The sequence below is a fragment of the Choristoneura fumiferana genome, chromosome 16 (assembly GCF_025370935.1).
Source record: "Choristoneura fumiferana chromosome 16, NRCan_CFum_1, whole genome shotgun sequence".
NCBI lineage: Eukaryota > Metazoa > Arthropoda > Insecta > Lepidoptera > Tortricidae > Choristoneura > Choristoneura fumiferana.
The window spans coordinates 11,106,145-11,121,845 of NC_133487.1; the positions used below are offsets into that span (position 1 = coordinate 11,106,145).

Here is a 15,701-nt window from a genome sequence, read left to right on the forward strand (position 1 = left end):
ATTCTCTACTAAGGACTTCGTACGTATTACCTACATATGTAAAAATGTATTGCAGCAGCAGGTGCAGCAACAGCAACTTAGAAACTGTACCTCTCCGACAGGAATTCTTGGTAAAAGTCAGGTTGCTATTAGTATTTAAGATATCCTCTAGTGAAATGTGGATACTGAATATTAAAAGGCAGTGTTTAATGTAAGAAATACCAATGTAAATAATGATTGTTAATACCGTTTTATAGAACATGCAGGCCTGTCGGTCCTCGTCTTCCCCGTTGGGACAGTCGATGAAGCCGTCACACAAGACGTGGTCGTCGATGCAGCGGTAGCGACCTTGCCGGTCAGGCGTCGGGCACGCAAACCGCTCCATTCCATCCGCGGCTGGCGGGCATTCTGATACAAAATAATCAGAACATGTCACTAAATAGAATACAAGTGTAAATCAGACTTGTCAGTTTCAGATTATGTTATCTGATATCTCTAATATCTGATAGCGTTAGGTCAGTATATATTCCTATGTTCCTTTCGTAAGCTGTTTTTAATCGATTATTTGTTTTTTTTTGCAAAATAGCAGAACCACGAGGATTGAAAACAATAGGTAAATTACATCTAAATACCATAATTCAGCCATTTCAAAAAAATCGCGAGCTGCAGATCTAGCACACACCACTAGTTATTATCAATCGCTTCTCTAAACGCTAAAACAATCGCATATAATTTGTGCCGAGTATATCGTATACCAAGTTTCATTCAGTTCGCGCGGCAGGCCACTGTCGCGAGCGAGCGTCTATTTTTAGACGCTAGGGAAAGTGAGGCCCAGGCTCACTGCGCGCGCCCTCTATACACCCCTATCTATTCACTTTGGTGAGGACTCGGCGTCGTGCTGTGCATTCGTAAGCAGTCTACCCGATTGTTCAGGTAAACCGACGCCGTCTAAAGAATATACGACTAGATATTGTTGATATCGGTTTATCTCTATTTACATTCTGATTTACTGTTTTTTTTGGATTGGGTCAATGGACTCTTGGCTACACGTACCGTCAATAAATTTGGGTGACTATCTCCTTCCAAGAGATTTATAACGATTATAACTTTCTTTGTTATTGTATTACTGATTAAAAATACGCGCTAGTACATGGATATTGGTTAAGTCATTCGTCATAAAGAATGTAGGTAAATAAACAGGTAGATAGGTATTTTACGTACTTACTGCTTAGTACATATCATATAGAGCAGCGTTTCTTAACCTGTGGTCCGCGGACCTCTGGGGGTTCCACGAGTATGTGTATGGGGGTCCGCCGTCTTATCTATAGACATTTGAATTAATAAAAATTTACCTAAATTTATTCCTGTTTTTTTATAAAGGGGGTTCTTGAAATCATGCTTAGGGGTCCGCGGACTGAAAAAGGTTAAGAAACGCTGATATAGAGTATGAATATTAATGCACGTGTTAGTAAATTCTCAATATAAATTACGTATGTAAATATTATACGTACGAGTACATCTATACTAATATCTTATCTATACCACTGTTGTTTGTTACGAATTAACTCAAAAACTATTTTACCGATTTTTAAAATTCTTTCTCTATTAGAATGCTAAATTATTCCAAAGTGCCTAAGGCTATTTTTTTTTCTGGCTCGCGTGGTTTGCGCACCCGCCACAGACGCGTAAACGAAATCAATAGAAAATACGGGATTTTGGAATACGGAATACGGAATGAAACAGGAGAAGATTACATGGGATTAAGGCGAAAGAAATAAAGATATTTTACATAGGTACACATGATAAATTAAATTTAGTGAGATGAGGAATACATATTTAAATTTTAATATCATTATTATTTTTACCCGACTGCGAAATTAAATATGTTCAATAAGTTATATATAGTTATGTCATTAGAGGCTAAAAGGACATAGATTATCATAGATGGACGTAGGTAATTGGGACTTTGGGATATAAGCTGTTCATAAAGGAAGGAGTTGTCATGGAGAGGATATGAGAGAAATATATGATTAGTGTATGCAATGCCCAAGCCACACACAAACATCAAACTCGACCAGTTTAAATTTAGCAAGGTTGGCGGCCATAGGCTATAGTTATGAACAAAAAAAGTTAGGGTTCCGTACTAAAACTACAATAATGTAACTCAAAGTGTAAAAAAAAGTTGCCATAAAACATCTTTCATCGCATGCGCTGTAGAAACTATTGATTATAGAACAAAAAAATGTTTTAAGATATTAAAGAATATATCAAGATCTACAAAAAACTTTGCGATACCATGATATATGTCCAACTTTGTAGTTATGTCACTATAACTACTTTTTTACATTTTAAAAGTAGACAGAAATGACGACTAAAATAGCTAAAATAGCATACCTTTGTATTAATCCTTATCCAAATAAATAATTTTATATTCAAGACGGTTTCAATACCTGTAGATTGCTTTTTGAATTATTTAAATCGGAGATAGGAGAAAGGAGATCGAGAGTAGTTTTTATTTAATTTTATTATTTAATTTATTACTATTATTTTTTTATTTTTTTCGTTTAGGTTTTTTTTATATTTTGTGTTTTTTTATATAATTGTTTTTTTGTATTACTTATTATTTTTTATTTTTGTAAAAAAAATCGGAGATTCCATTCAATAAAATATATTTATATTTCTTAATTTTATTTATATGAGTATACTTGTGTATCATTCCGTGAGTCACAGACAGTTCTGACAGAATATCAGCACTGCAGGCGCCTAACGCCTCAGCATAATGCTGAGTCAGCGGCCGTTTCACTTTTGCGGGGGGGGGGGGTTTCAGCACAAGCAATAATTATTACTACACAGGTTTTTTTCTTTTTTAGATTCATTTTGCGATTGTAGCACACAATATTCTTATTTTTTATTTATTGGCAATCGAAATTATACAACGTATTCATGTGATCATGTTGTGTGGGTGTTGGCCGCTATTACAACTATACTTCTACTGAACAAAATAAATGTTAAACAGGGGCTCAACAAACGTTATTTTTTTGGCTTGATATTAATAACGGCAACAGGTACCTATTTATATTTGTATGAAAAATAATCATAATCATAATCTAATGTTTATTGTGATAACGGGTACAAATTATAGTTTATTGATAATTCAGAACAGATGCCGTAATATAATACATTCTTTAGAGCACAAGCAATAATTATTATTATGTTTTTCTTTTTTAGTTTTGCTAGCACACAATATTCTTATTTTTAATTTATTGGCAATCGAAATCCCCAGAGCTGAGCACACGTATTCATGTGATCAGAAAACTACATGTCAGATTGACTGTTAATAATTGCCTAATCACAACAATACTAAAAACAGAACAAAATAAATATTAAATGGGGCTCCCATACAAAAAACGTTATTTTTTTGGCTTGATATTAATAACGGCAACAGGTACCTATTTATTTGTATAAATGTAAAATAATCATAATCATAATCATAATGTATTTATTGTGATAACGGGTACAAAATATAGTTATATTGATAATTCAGAACATAACCGTAATCTACCACATGCATGGTGCACAATATTTATGTTTTTATTTTGTTAGTGTTACAAAATTACCCAATATTAAGAGTTGCAATAGCTATCAAATATCATATGTCAAAAAAATTAAATACAAGGAAAAATATACTATGTCAGTTTCTTAATAATTAACAATGTCAAAAATAACATTATATTATATTACTTATATTAAATGTACCTATTGTATTAAAGTAAAGTAAATAAATATTTAAGGTGGGCTCCCATACGGCAAACGTGTTTTTTTTGCCGTTTTATGCTAATGTCTAATGTTGTATAGGTACGGAACCTTTCGTACGAGAGTCCGACTTGCACTTGGCCGTTTTTTTTTACTTTGCCCGTGCGAAGCCGGGGCGGGTCGCTAGTATTTTATAAAGAGGGTCTAACTAACGAGAGCCATATTAAACCCGAGGTGTACTGGCCCGAATATCAGCTAAGGGCAGCTAAAAAAGTCTGAGGGTTTGTATGGCTTTTAATCGTGATAAATGAAAACTATACTTTTCATTTACAATGCAAGAAAACATAAACAAGCATTGAGCTACAAAAACGCAATTCAATATCATCTACCTCCCTTAGAAAATTGACGCATGTGTTGCGTTGCATTGCATTTCGGTATGTAGGTAGGTACCAAGTTATGTACGTGTATGTAATTATATCGTTTTTAGGTTTCCGGAGCCAAAATGGCAAAAACGGAACCCTTATAGTTTCGCCATGTCTGTCTGTCTGTCTGTCTGTCCGTCCGTGGCTTTGCTCAGGGACTATCAATGCTAGAAAGCTGTAATTTTGCATGGATATATAAGTAAACCATGCCGACAAAATGGTTTAATAAAAAAATAAAAATAAAAATTACCTCCCAGTGACGTAAAGTGGGGGAGATTTTTTTTCTCATCCAATCCTTAAGTGTGGGGTATCGTTGGATAGGTCTTTTAAAACCATTAAGGGTTTTCTCAGACGATTTTTCGATTCAGTTATTTATTTGCGACATATTCAACTTTAAAGTGCAAATTTTCATTAAAATCGAGCGTCCCCCCCCTCTAAAATTCGAACTCTAAACTTTCAAAGAAAACTATAACGGTTAAGTTTGCTTGAGAATTATTAGTAGTTTAAGAGTAAATAGCAGCCTAAGGTATAAAATATACCTTAACTGAACATGAAAAATAATAATACAATATAATATAATAATAAATATAATATTAATAATATAATATAATATAATATTAATATACATTAACTATGGATGATTCCGTATAAAATACGAAATTATTAGAAAAATATTACTTATTTTTTTCGTAATGGCTACGGAACCCTATTTTGGGCGTGTCCGACACGCTCTTGGCCGGTTTTTGTTTTACTTCATGTAAATTTTCAACTCTGATATTAGATAACTAAGCTAATAAGCTGTCACTCGTTCATGCGAAAAAATTAAAAATATTAAGGGGCTGTTTCACCATCTATTGATTAGTGTTAATTGACGGTTAAATGTGATGCCGTCTCCGTTTATTCGAACAAAACAAATAGAGACGACATCACATTTAACCGTCACTTAACACTAATCAATGGATGGTGAAACAGCCCCTAAATGTAAACTGGCGCTGAAGAAATATGAAATAGATATTATATACGTACAAAGTTTTGCACATAATTTCCAATAAAATGTCAACTTTTCTTAATAATTCATGCATTAAACGCCGAGTCTCAGGAGGATAATGGTCTACACACAAATACTCATTTTGGTATTGAAATTTACCTGTAATAGTTTTAGCAGTAGGTATATATTTTTAATTTTCTTCTGAACTCAATAATAAAATCCAACATCAAATAGATAGATCAATATTTGCATGTGTCTAACAATATGTGTGACTGCAGTTACTTTTCGTGACAATACAATAATACATTATGTTCTTGGCTGTCTTCGTTTTGTCAATCCTAGTATTATTTTTTTTACTTTTTGCTCCCTATGGATTTAATTAATGCATTTTACTCCCGCTTCGTGAGGATATATTGACGTTCTTTTAGAGCGAAAAAGCCTTCTTTGCATTTACGGTTTTTGATACATATGTCTTCTATTGGTAACTAGTAATAAACAAAAGTTGCTTAATTTTATTCAGCCGGGATATCAAAGGTTCTAAAGTTCGTAGCTGCTGGCGATTGTTTCACTAGACTGAGCATACCTACTTAACCGAATTCAAAGCTATTGAAAACAGGTAACCTTAAGAAAATGTAAATTACTTGATTTAATATTCCTACAGCTTATGTGACCAATAAAATTGTCTTTAGTCTGGTGATCCTAACAGAAATTTAGAGTGTTCAGAAGCTGGTAATACCTATCTGTATATTACGTACGCTAAATCACATGACAGTGCTAAGGAGTATTTGGGTTTCTGTGTTCAAAATGGCTATGGAACCCTTATAGTTGCACCATGTCCGTCCGCAGCATAGCTTAGAGACTGCTAGTTCTATAAAACTGTGGTAAAATAAAAAAAATAAAAGGGTAGCAGGTACACGTAAAGTAGATATGTTTTTTTTTCTCATTTTAATTCATAGTGGGGAGTATTATTGTTGGATAGGTCTCGATTAAGGGGCCCGTTTGAAAAATAGTAAAGGCTTTAAAGTGCTAATATTTGTTAGAGGCAAGTGAGGCATTAGAGGCAACAAAACCATTGGTTGGAAGAATTTGTAAAAAATTAGGGCGGTATAGGTAGAGTCATTCACGATGACGCGTGCCGTGGTTCTTATTACAATGTCATTAATGTCTAATTTTGACAAAATCACGCGTCTTTGTGGATGGCACTAGGTATACATACCTATAGTAATAAATTGAAAAGGAAAATTTCACAGCCGTTCATATTTGCCGCATTTAATATTAGTATGGAATCCTAAAATGCGCGTGGCCCGACATACATTCGGGTGACCTTGTAGGCACTTGTCCCACCGCCGGCGAGGAAGCGATTAACTATTTTCTCGTCCAAGAAACGAATAATAGATATAGATCGCGTGTCAGTAAAAGAGATGCATAGAGTAATAGTCGACCGCTGACTATTCCCACCGCCGGCAAGAAATCGCTCTCTACCAGTTTGTCGCAGCGACCGACAAGAGCTTTCAAAAATACAACTCGTTCAGCGATACTTGCTTGGCAGTCAGAACTTACGCAGAGAGAACAAAACAGCCGCCATTTTACTCTACAACTGCGAGTGATCGCCCGTCGCGCTCACTCGTACACTCGTTTATAGCCCAGCAACAAAACTATAGAAACTACACAGTCGCTTGTTTCTAGTTTCTAGCTCTAGTCGCTTTTCGTTCATCGTCGGCGGTGGGACAAGTTCCATAATTTAAGCACAACACGATGTAAAGTATAAAAGTAGTGAAAACGAAGCGGTTGTCACGAAATATTTAGGGCGATGGCTGAGAAGAGCGCCCGAGCCACCGCGACAGTAACTTACCAAATATTTGTAGCTCACGGCACGCCCCGGTTTCATGTTCCTACACAGCCTTTATACTCCAGTATTACACAAAAGGTTAAGCTAATTCAATGATTTCGATTGGCTTTACGTCCCGCTCGTTAACGCTTGCAGTGAATTTATTTATTTTCGAAGCTGAAACAACTGAATGCCAATAAACAGTTGAATTTATGACACGTATGACAAACCAGACATAAAAACATTCCGTTTTTGTTATCAAATAATAAGCTATTGGTGGTAACCACACAACACTGGGCGTCCTAGAAGCACAATATTTACCTATTAAGTAATGCACGGACAAGTTATAGGGTACTTGTAATTGGATATATCGCTGAGGGCCCATCCTTTCGTAAATAATTAAGCTACTTTAGTATATAAGGGTTAGGATTGAGATCCTTAACGGAATTATCGTGACCTCTAAAAAGTAATGGTGGTGGGGAGTTAAAAATATGTTGTTTGAGCTTCAGCAGCTGTTACATTTCCGCTCTTTATATTTTGTCTATACAACGCCAAATGAAAAGCAAACCCACTAATATCATAAATGAGAAGTTTGTAAGCCTGTTTGTTTGTTTGTTTGTTACTCCATCACATCAAAACCGCTGAACCGATTTAGATGAAATTCGGTACACGGATAATTTGAGTTACCCAAAATTACATGGTTCCCGCGGGATAGGGATAAATTAATTCTACGCGGACGGAGTCACGGGTAATAGGCTAGTCTTTTATAAAAGGTGGCAAGCAGGTGATATTACGCTATCACCCATCATAAGATGGGAATTATTAACACCAAAAAGAAAGAAAAAAATATGACAAAAAGTTTAATCGGCTTAAAAAGCCATGAAAATAATTCTCTACCAGTTTGAAGTCGATGCGTCAGCAGGAGCCAGCAGGAGTGTGCATACATAGGTACTATAACTATTAGGCTTCTATCACTCCGGCTGGCTTGTGCTAAGGCACAAATCTTAAAATTTTAACCTTAAATTGGGCTTAGAGTAGGTAGGTAATACAGTCTGCTCAGTGGGTGTTTCCTGTTGAAGAAGAAGTTGCCAACTAAAGTGAAAAAAGGAAGAGTGGGAAAAAAGATGGTGGCCTCGTTCTTGAGAAGGACAGCGCTTCATCGTACACCTCCAGGCGAACGATAGACTATTTGGCGACGTCACCCACCATAATAATATAGCCCCGACCTTGCCATTTTTAAATATTCCGGAAAATAAAAAAAACTTCGAAGAAAACGTTCTATGGACGCCGAGGAAGCAGTGACTACGTTTCAAAAGGCCGTCGAAGAGACCCCTAAGGGCAAGTGGGCAACGTACCTTTCTTAGTGGGTTTATCGGATTCAGCGATGTATTGATGTGAATAGACACTGTTTTGAAAAGATAAAATAAAACTGATAACGTGTTAGTTTTCTCAGTTTTTGAATTTTTAAGAACTTTCAGTTTGACCCTCGTAAGTACGAAAAACTGGAATCTCGATGTCATTAAAGTTGTTTTCTATGTTAAATGTTTATTTTATATAATAACTTGCTGCTATTTATAAAAAACAAAAATTTAAAATATATTTTACCATTCATACACTAATTATTGATAGATTTTGAATCTCACCAAAAAAGGTTCGTGATCACTGTGGTAAGCACTAAACGTTAATGTCCGTTTTTTCGCCTGCCGTAGGAACAAAGCATAGAGAAGTACAACTAACTATTACTAACTAAGTAACACTAAACTAAGTATTACTTTTTATTCTGTTCATTACGTTCTCGACTCGTATACTAGAACTCCCGAGTTGTAAACATATAGAGTTCTAAAAATTGAAAATGTGATCAACCAAATAAGTGGCTTACGATTTTTCGGACCCATACAACTTAACGGAAAGTCACGATCGGATTCATCAATACTTATAGTAATTGTTGCGCTTACAAAAAAATATTACGGCTACTACGTAAATACGTATACTGTGGGCACTTCAGAAAGCTAGCCATATTTAATGGAATAGCAGTGTTAACATCGATATCTATGTATAGACTGCATGCTTCTTACATCAAAACGGCGCACAAAATTTGTCGGATTTGTGAACCTTTCACTATAGTTTGTTGACGTCCGTGACAGGGTTTGTGTCAAACTAATGTTGATGATTGATGCGCCGCGCGTTTTGTTCCAAACAGCCAGTCTAGTGCCGTAAGGTATTACATAGGTCAATGAGTGTTAATTTTCTGCGGTAATATTAAAGTGGTAGGATAGATTTGTCTTTCGATTGTCTATTTTACTTTTATTACTATATTGTACTACGTATCATTGAAAAAAAAAACATTCAATATGTGATGCGCGTTTCCTTACATACCTATAATACCTAATATATAGAACTTTTTATGAACGCAAGCAGTCCTTAGTCGTTTTTATAGAATAAATTATTTTTGGAAAATCCTTGGTCGCATTAGATGAAAGTTTAGTTCGATTTTGGTTCGATTGAAGGATTGTAAGTAAAAGGACGTGGGCGTTATCCGCTGCGGGTGTGTTGGTGAGCGAATCGAGTGTGAGGCAGACTCGGCGGCGCCGGCTTCGTCGACGGACTTAACTGCGTGACACCGTACACTTTCTAACTTGGATAAAGTCTAGCCAGTATCAAAATAGCCCATGCATTACATTAAGTATGGAATTTAGTATGGATGTACTTATTTCACTTTTCATATAAATAAAATGCATAATTTCAGTCTGAATACGTGTTCAATTAGTAAAAGAACAAAATGCATAACAACAAAATACATATTTTCTGGCAACATACTAAACAATTTACACAACTACGAGTAGGTACTAATTTGCATAATAAACGAATAGTCTAATAGTCATCCATACTAATATTATACATGCGAAAGTGTGTGTTAGTGTGTTTGTATGTGTGTCTGTCTTTCACGTCGAAACAGAGCGACGAATCGACGAGATTTTTGGCATAGATATAGTTTATGGGACAGAGAGTGACATAGCGCGCAATAACCGAATTCCTCGCGGGCGAAGCCGCGGGCAAAAGCTAGTATTGAATAATACTTAAAATGAATTTTGTGAATTTTTCAATGAAGTCACATGTGAGGTTTTATCGTATTTATAACTGTTCTGTATGTATGCAAACACCTTATACTCGTATTCTATGCTGTTCACAGACCACAAGGTACATTCTGTGTTACTCTTATACCAACGCTTCGTGGTGCAGTTAGCTATTTGTGCAACTGGCTTTTAAAGTAGCTGGTCCTTTGTTTCCATTATTGAATTAAGAAAGTTTCTTTCCCGAGCAGTCTGCGAGTTTGCACCACGTTAGATAATGCACCTCTTCAAGTTCTTATCATAAATAGATCGTTTTCTTTATTTTCTCAGAATGTTTTTGTTTATATCCTTTGCGTATCAACTACCACATTCATAATATAGAAGAAACCTGCTTTCAGTTAACGCTACTCCGTATATGTAAAAACATGCCCATATTCAACCTACGGGTATCTACGAACGTACCTACGTTCATCAACAGCAGGTTACTTCAATTTAAAACTATAGGTACGTCAAATATACCTAGGCAGAATCTAAACCAATGAGGCCTGTTATAAAAATAGCAGCATCACACATTCAAATAACAATTTATAAAAATAGTAGTAGCACTGATCGATAGTAACAATTAGCCTTTCGTGCGGTAGGTATTCTTAATTGAGCTATTGAACAAATGGAATAAACAGTAGCTGTAGGTGGGCACTAAGCGACTTTAGTTAATGGATTTCTCTTTGGAATTAATGAGAGTTAGGATGCAGCTCCAGCAATGTTTTTGTAGCCGAGGGCGGCCGGTCCGATAAATATTTAGGACACGTCGCGGCACGTGATCGGAGCGCGAGATCGTCCGACGCGGGCGCCGGTGCTGCTGCAGCCTTGCTAACTAGCACAGTTTTACTATTTACTACGTTTTTAATTACTTTATAACACTTACATCTTACACTAGACACTTAGATCTGATTTTCTAATTTATTTTCCTTTCTAAATAACTGCATACAGTCTACAATAGTAGTAGTTAACATAGAAAAGAGCAAGGAAAAGAAAACTACTTAGATATAATCCCGATGTGATGACGTGACGTATTTTGTATTGGATAGAAAAGTAATGCGATAAAACTTTCATAACTCAATAGTTTTGAAGGAAATAAGGAAATTTATTCTAAAATGGCGATTTAAATAAAAGAGATAAAACTTGTACTTGTAGTTTCTACGGCAGCCGCGTAGCTGCTACGACGTAGGCGGTCAATTTTATGCTACGCAGCGGAAAGAACAACCAACGTGGGTAGGAGATATATATCCCAGTAAAATATCGTCTCTGCTTGGCAGTGGGCCTGACAAAACAACCTAATAATCTGTTGCGGAACTAAGATTAGTTGCGAAATTATGTTGGTCCTGCCAGGATCGTCTCCGCAGGACAGAACTCTTGAGTGGTCTTATTGACTCGAAATTTAGTTCTGATATGTCCCTTGCTGGATGGCAATGTAGTACAGTCAGATTGAAAAAGTGTGTTGATTTGATGTTTTTTGCAACAAAATCCATACTAATATTATAAATGTGAAAGTGTGTGTGTGTTTGTATATTTATTTATTTATTTATCTATTTACATGCAACATGACGGTTGACACCATAGCGTTACATTAGATACTTAAAAAAGAATATATACTAACTAAAAAAAACTAGGGACGCGTAACTCTCACTCATACTGCGTTCTCTAGCTCTCTCCTCCATTCCATCTCCAGTTTCGCTATTTTGGTAACAAACAGATCAAACTGAGGGGCTGCTTCCAGTCCAGTGTTAAGGAGCGCTAGTGGGAGCGAGAGCGGCGAGTGCTGGGCTGGCGCCGGCGGGTTCGCCCGCGCGCCGCAGTCAGGAGACTAACTACGGTGCTTGCTGACGTATTCGTCGGGCACTTTTAGTTTTAAAAAGTGTTTTAGCATTTGTCCGTCTTTCACGTCGAAACGCAATGGATTGACGTAATTTTTACCATAGAGATAGTTTGTGAGCCAGAGAATGACATTGGCTACTTTTTATCCCGGAAAAATGCACAGTTCCCGAGGGAACAGCGCGCGATAACCGAATTCCATGCGGATGAAGCCGCGGGAAAAAGCAGTACATTTATATAATAGCACTTGTGTCATTAAAATAGTTTAAGCAAGAGACATCAATTTAGGTGTAGGTACGAGTACATATCATGATTTTTATCATGGTAGGTCGTCATCATCATCTCAGCCGTAGGACGTCAACTGTTGGACATAGGCCTCCCCCATAGACCTCCAGTCGCTTCGGTTGGCAGCGGCTTGTACCCACCATGAACCCGCGGCTTTAACCAAGTCATCCGTCCATCTCGTTGGTGGACGTCCTACGCTGCGCTTGCCAATCCGCGGTCTCCACTCGAGAACTTTTTGGCCCCAACGGCGATCTTTTCTCCGTGCTATATGGCCTGCCCATTTCCACTTCAACGAGCTAATTCGCTTGGCTATGTCGATGACCCTTGTTCTTCTATGTATCTCCTCATTTCTGATTCGATCCCGTAGTGAAACCCTAAGCATAGCTCTCTCCATAGCTTGCGGAGCAACTCTGAGCCTATTTATAAGGCCTATAGTGAAGCACCACGTCTCGGATCCATAGTTTTTGGCTGAGCTACGCTGGATTATTTATAATTAGAATAATTTTGTGAATATTTTGCAATATCTGTAATTAATTATGGCAAATATGCGTTCCGGGGCAATGCATGTCTGTGTTTTGAGACAGTTTTGTCTTTCGGAAACCTTTGTCCTCCCTTTTTTCCGAACAAAACGGGGACTATGCAACACTGTGGCATGCTCGATATATATATGGTACGGTTTTCATCATCCAGCCTATATACGTCCCACTGCTGGCACATTGAATTGCTTCGCAGGTTTGTGCAGGTTTCCTCACGATGTTTTCCTTCACCGCAAAGCTCGTGAATTTCAAATGTAACTCCGCACATGAATTTCTGAACCCACGACCCTCTGCTTGAGAGACGATAGGTCAAACCACTAGGCCACCACGGCCTACGGTACGGTTTTAAGGTGTATTAAATATGATTTTAATCTAAACTTTGTTTCCACGCCCGTAATAACAGACTTTCAAAACCATACTTAAAAACCTCACGCAACAGTGCGCCATCTAGTGAGACAAAAAATGATAGCCCTCATTGGACGACGGTTGTGGGTGGTTGGATTGGATCATGGTAGGTATATTCATGATTTTTTTCCTCTATACCTAGGACCTAGGTCATTTATGTAAGTATATTTTGCGGTATTGTGTAAAATCATACTTAAGGTGTTAAAATTGTTATGTTCATTTGTCCGACATATCTCGGTGTCCTCACGATTCCAAGTAAAAGCTTAATAAAGTAGGTTCTTAATTAAAAACCATGTCAGACTGAGAACTGGCTAAAATACTTCCTCTTTACTAACAAATTTATTTCATTTCTCACCTAGTCACACATTACATGTTTTGTAAACAGACAGAACACACAGACAGGCAGACTGAATTACTTAGGTTATTATAATCCGACTAAAATTGTGCACACACTTTTACAAAATTGTTACCATGCATGCCTCTCTCTGTGAATTGCGTAGAAGCTTGACAAAATATTTATTCTAATTATATTAAATATCTGTTTGGTTGTGACTCACTGAAGACTCACGATTAGAAACATGTGGACGTTGGGTGGGGTTGCTCATTTATCATTTTAGTGGTGGTTTATTGCTTCAATGGGGCCTGATAGTGTACGTTGTGCTGACGGCCCGGGAGCTGTCTTCCGACCTTTGACACTGTGATCAATATGTAGATGGGCCAACTTCACTTGTCTATTTTCTGTTTTTCTCATAAACAATCCGAATTTATGATCTAAATGTACAAGATGCTCTTTTTCATCTAAACGAGTCATGAGGATGGAAGTGTTTTTACCTGTAAAATTTTAATTTAAGCTGATTTCAATATAAAGCATATCTTTACGATAATAGTGATGGGTCATAACTTAATCATTTGGACACCTCTTGTGCGTAATTAATTTGAATTTTAGTTAAGTGGCTCCAAGTCGAAAAGAATCGGGAACGTTTTTTAGGGTTCCGTTGTCATAACAGCAAAAATGGATCCCTTAGTTTTGCCGTATCCATTTGTAAGCTGTAATGTGTCATGCATGGGTGTACATAATAATTATGCCGACTAAGTGTAATTATGATGATTAGTTGTTAAGGCGGCTAAAGTCTATGTAGACAGTCTATACAAATATGTGTACCTACCCGTTGCGATAATACATTGCCTATCACAGACGGGTACGCACTGATCTACCTTAGAATCATTTAAGCGCAGAATCCTTGCTACAATTTTTTAAATCTATTCCTATGGGGAATCCGTCCAATTTCGCAAATAAAATTAAAATGAACCTACCTACGTAATATTAATGTTATATCTGGCGGCTGAGTTGAACAATTCATAGTCCGTGGGGTCGACAGACAATGTTGTACCTCCAGTAAGCTTGAAAGTTACCTCTGTCGAATTATCACCAGTCGAAGAGACAGGTAATAATGGCAATGTGTAAACTAAGCCATGCGCTCAGTGACCGCACACATCACAGATCTGATCGCCCGGCTGACAACTATTTGCGTTAGTTACCAACTTTATATTATTACTTTGACCTATACGAATACTTCCGCTTTCTACACAGCAGAACTCTAACTATAATATTATTATGTGCACCTATTAATAGTTATAAGCCATCCTTGAACCCTTTAAAGATATTATTAATAAAATGAAATAACATCGTCATTTTTTGAACATGACCCTTCCATTGGCTTGTCGTTTCTGGTATAAATATCCCGAGTGGTTGTAAGGAGGGCTACATAATTTAGTGCGACGCGCACCGATCGATGGGGAATCGGAAAGTTGGCCTATCTCTTATTACCATTTGTTTTGAAACTGTTCTATAAAGGGCTGCCGTTCATTATGTCTAAAATGGAAAGTGTAATTATACTTTTGCGTGTCACGTAAGTGCTATGGTAAATTACGTATACAATTATTCGTTGTACAATCGGATAAAGCTGTAGAGACGTTTTAAAAATGCAATGAAGCAATAATCAGCAGTTGAAAACTCAGCACTAAGTATTTTCTCAAGATAGCCGTTATGAAGGTTCACTACTGAGGCCGTATTCTCTAATGATCGGGCGCCAGCGATTGCATCCGCCACCTGTTTCTACCCTTATACCCTTATACCGAGTGACACAAAGAAGCGGTGAAAACGATTATGATTCTGAGTTCGTTAGACAATAAGGCCTCTGATGGGGTCTGATTCCTTATCAACCAACAGGTGGAACAAGTTGGTGGTACTACGAGGAATAATCGTGAGTGCGAGTGATCCACGACCACGACCACTCTGTCAAGCGTGTAGTGTTATTGACCTAGAAGAGAGAAAACGTGGCAAAAGTACTTACTTTGTGTGTAATTTTATATGTTTTCTGTGTGATTTGGAATTGTTAAAATTGACAGTCACAGTAAACAAATCTTGAGAATAATAAAATGAAATAACGCGATGGAATGTTGTAAATATCATATATGATACTACTAATTATTTATATTTCTTCATTGTAGGTATTTTTGAAGCAGATTCTGATTTAAATATACCATGGGTTTAGAATACAA

The 15,701-nt window shown here is 36.9% G+C and overlaps 1 protein-coding gene across 1 annotated transcript in view; it reads right to left on the minus strand.

The window, feature by feature from the left end:
• The window catches only part of jeb (low-density lipoprotein receptor domain-containing jelly belly protein), a 146,916-nt gene that overhangs the window by 6,058 nt on the left and 125,157 nt on the right, over positions 1-15,701 (minus strand). The window contains exon 3 of the mRNA XM_074099446.1: positions 227-387. Within this exon, the coding sequence (XP_073955547.1) occupies positions 227-387 (161 nt within the window). The remainder of the gene's footprint in view (positions 1-226; positions 388-15,701) is intronic.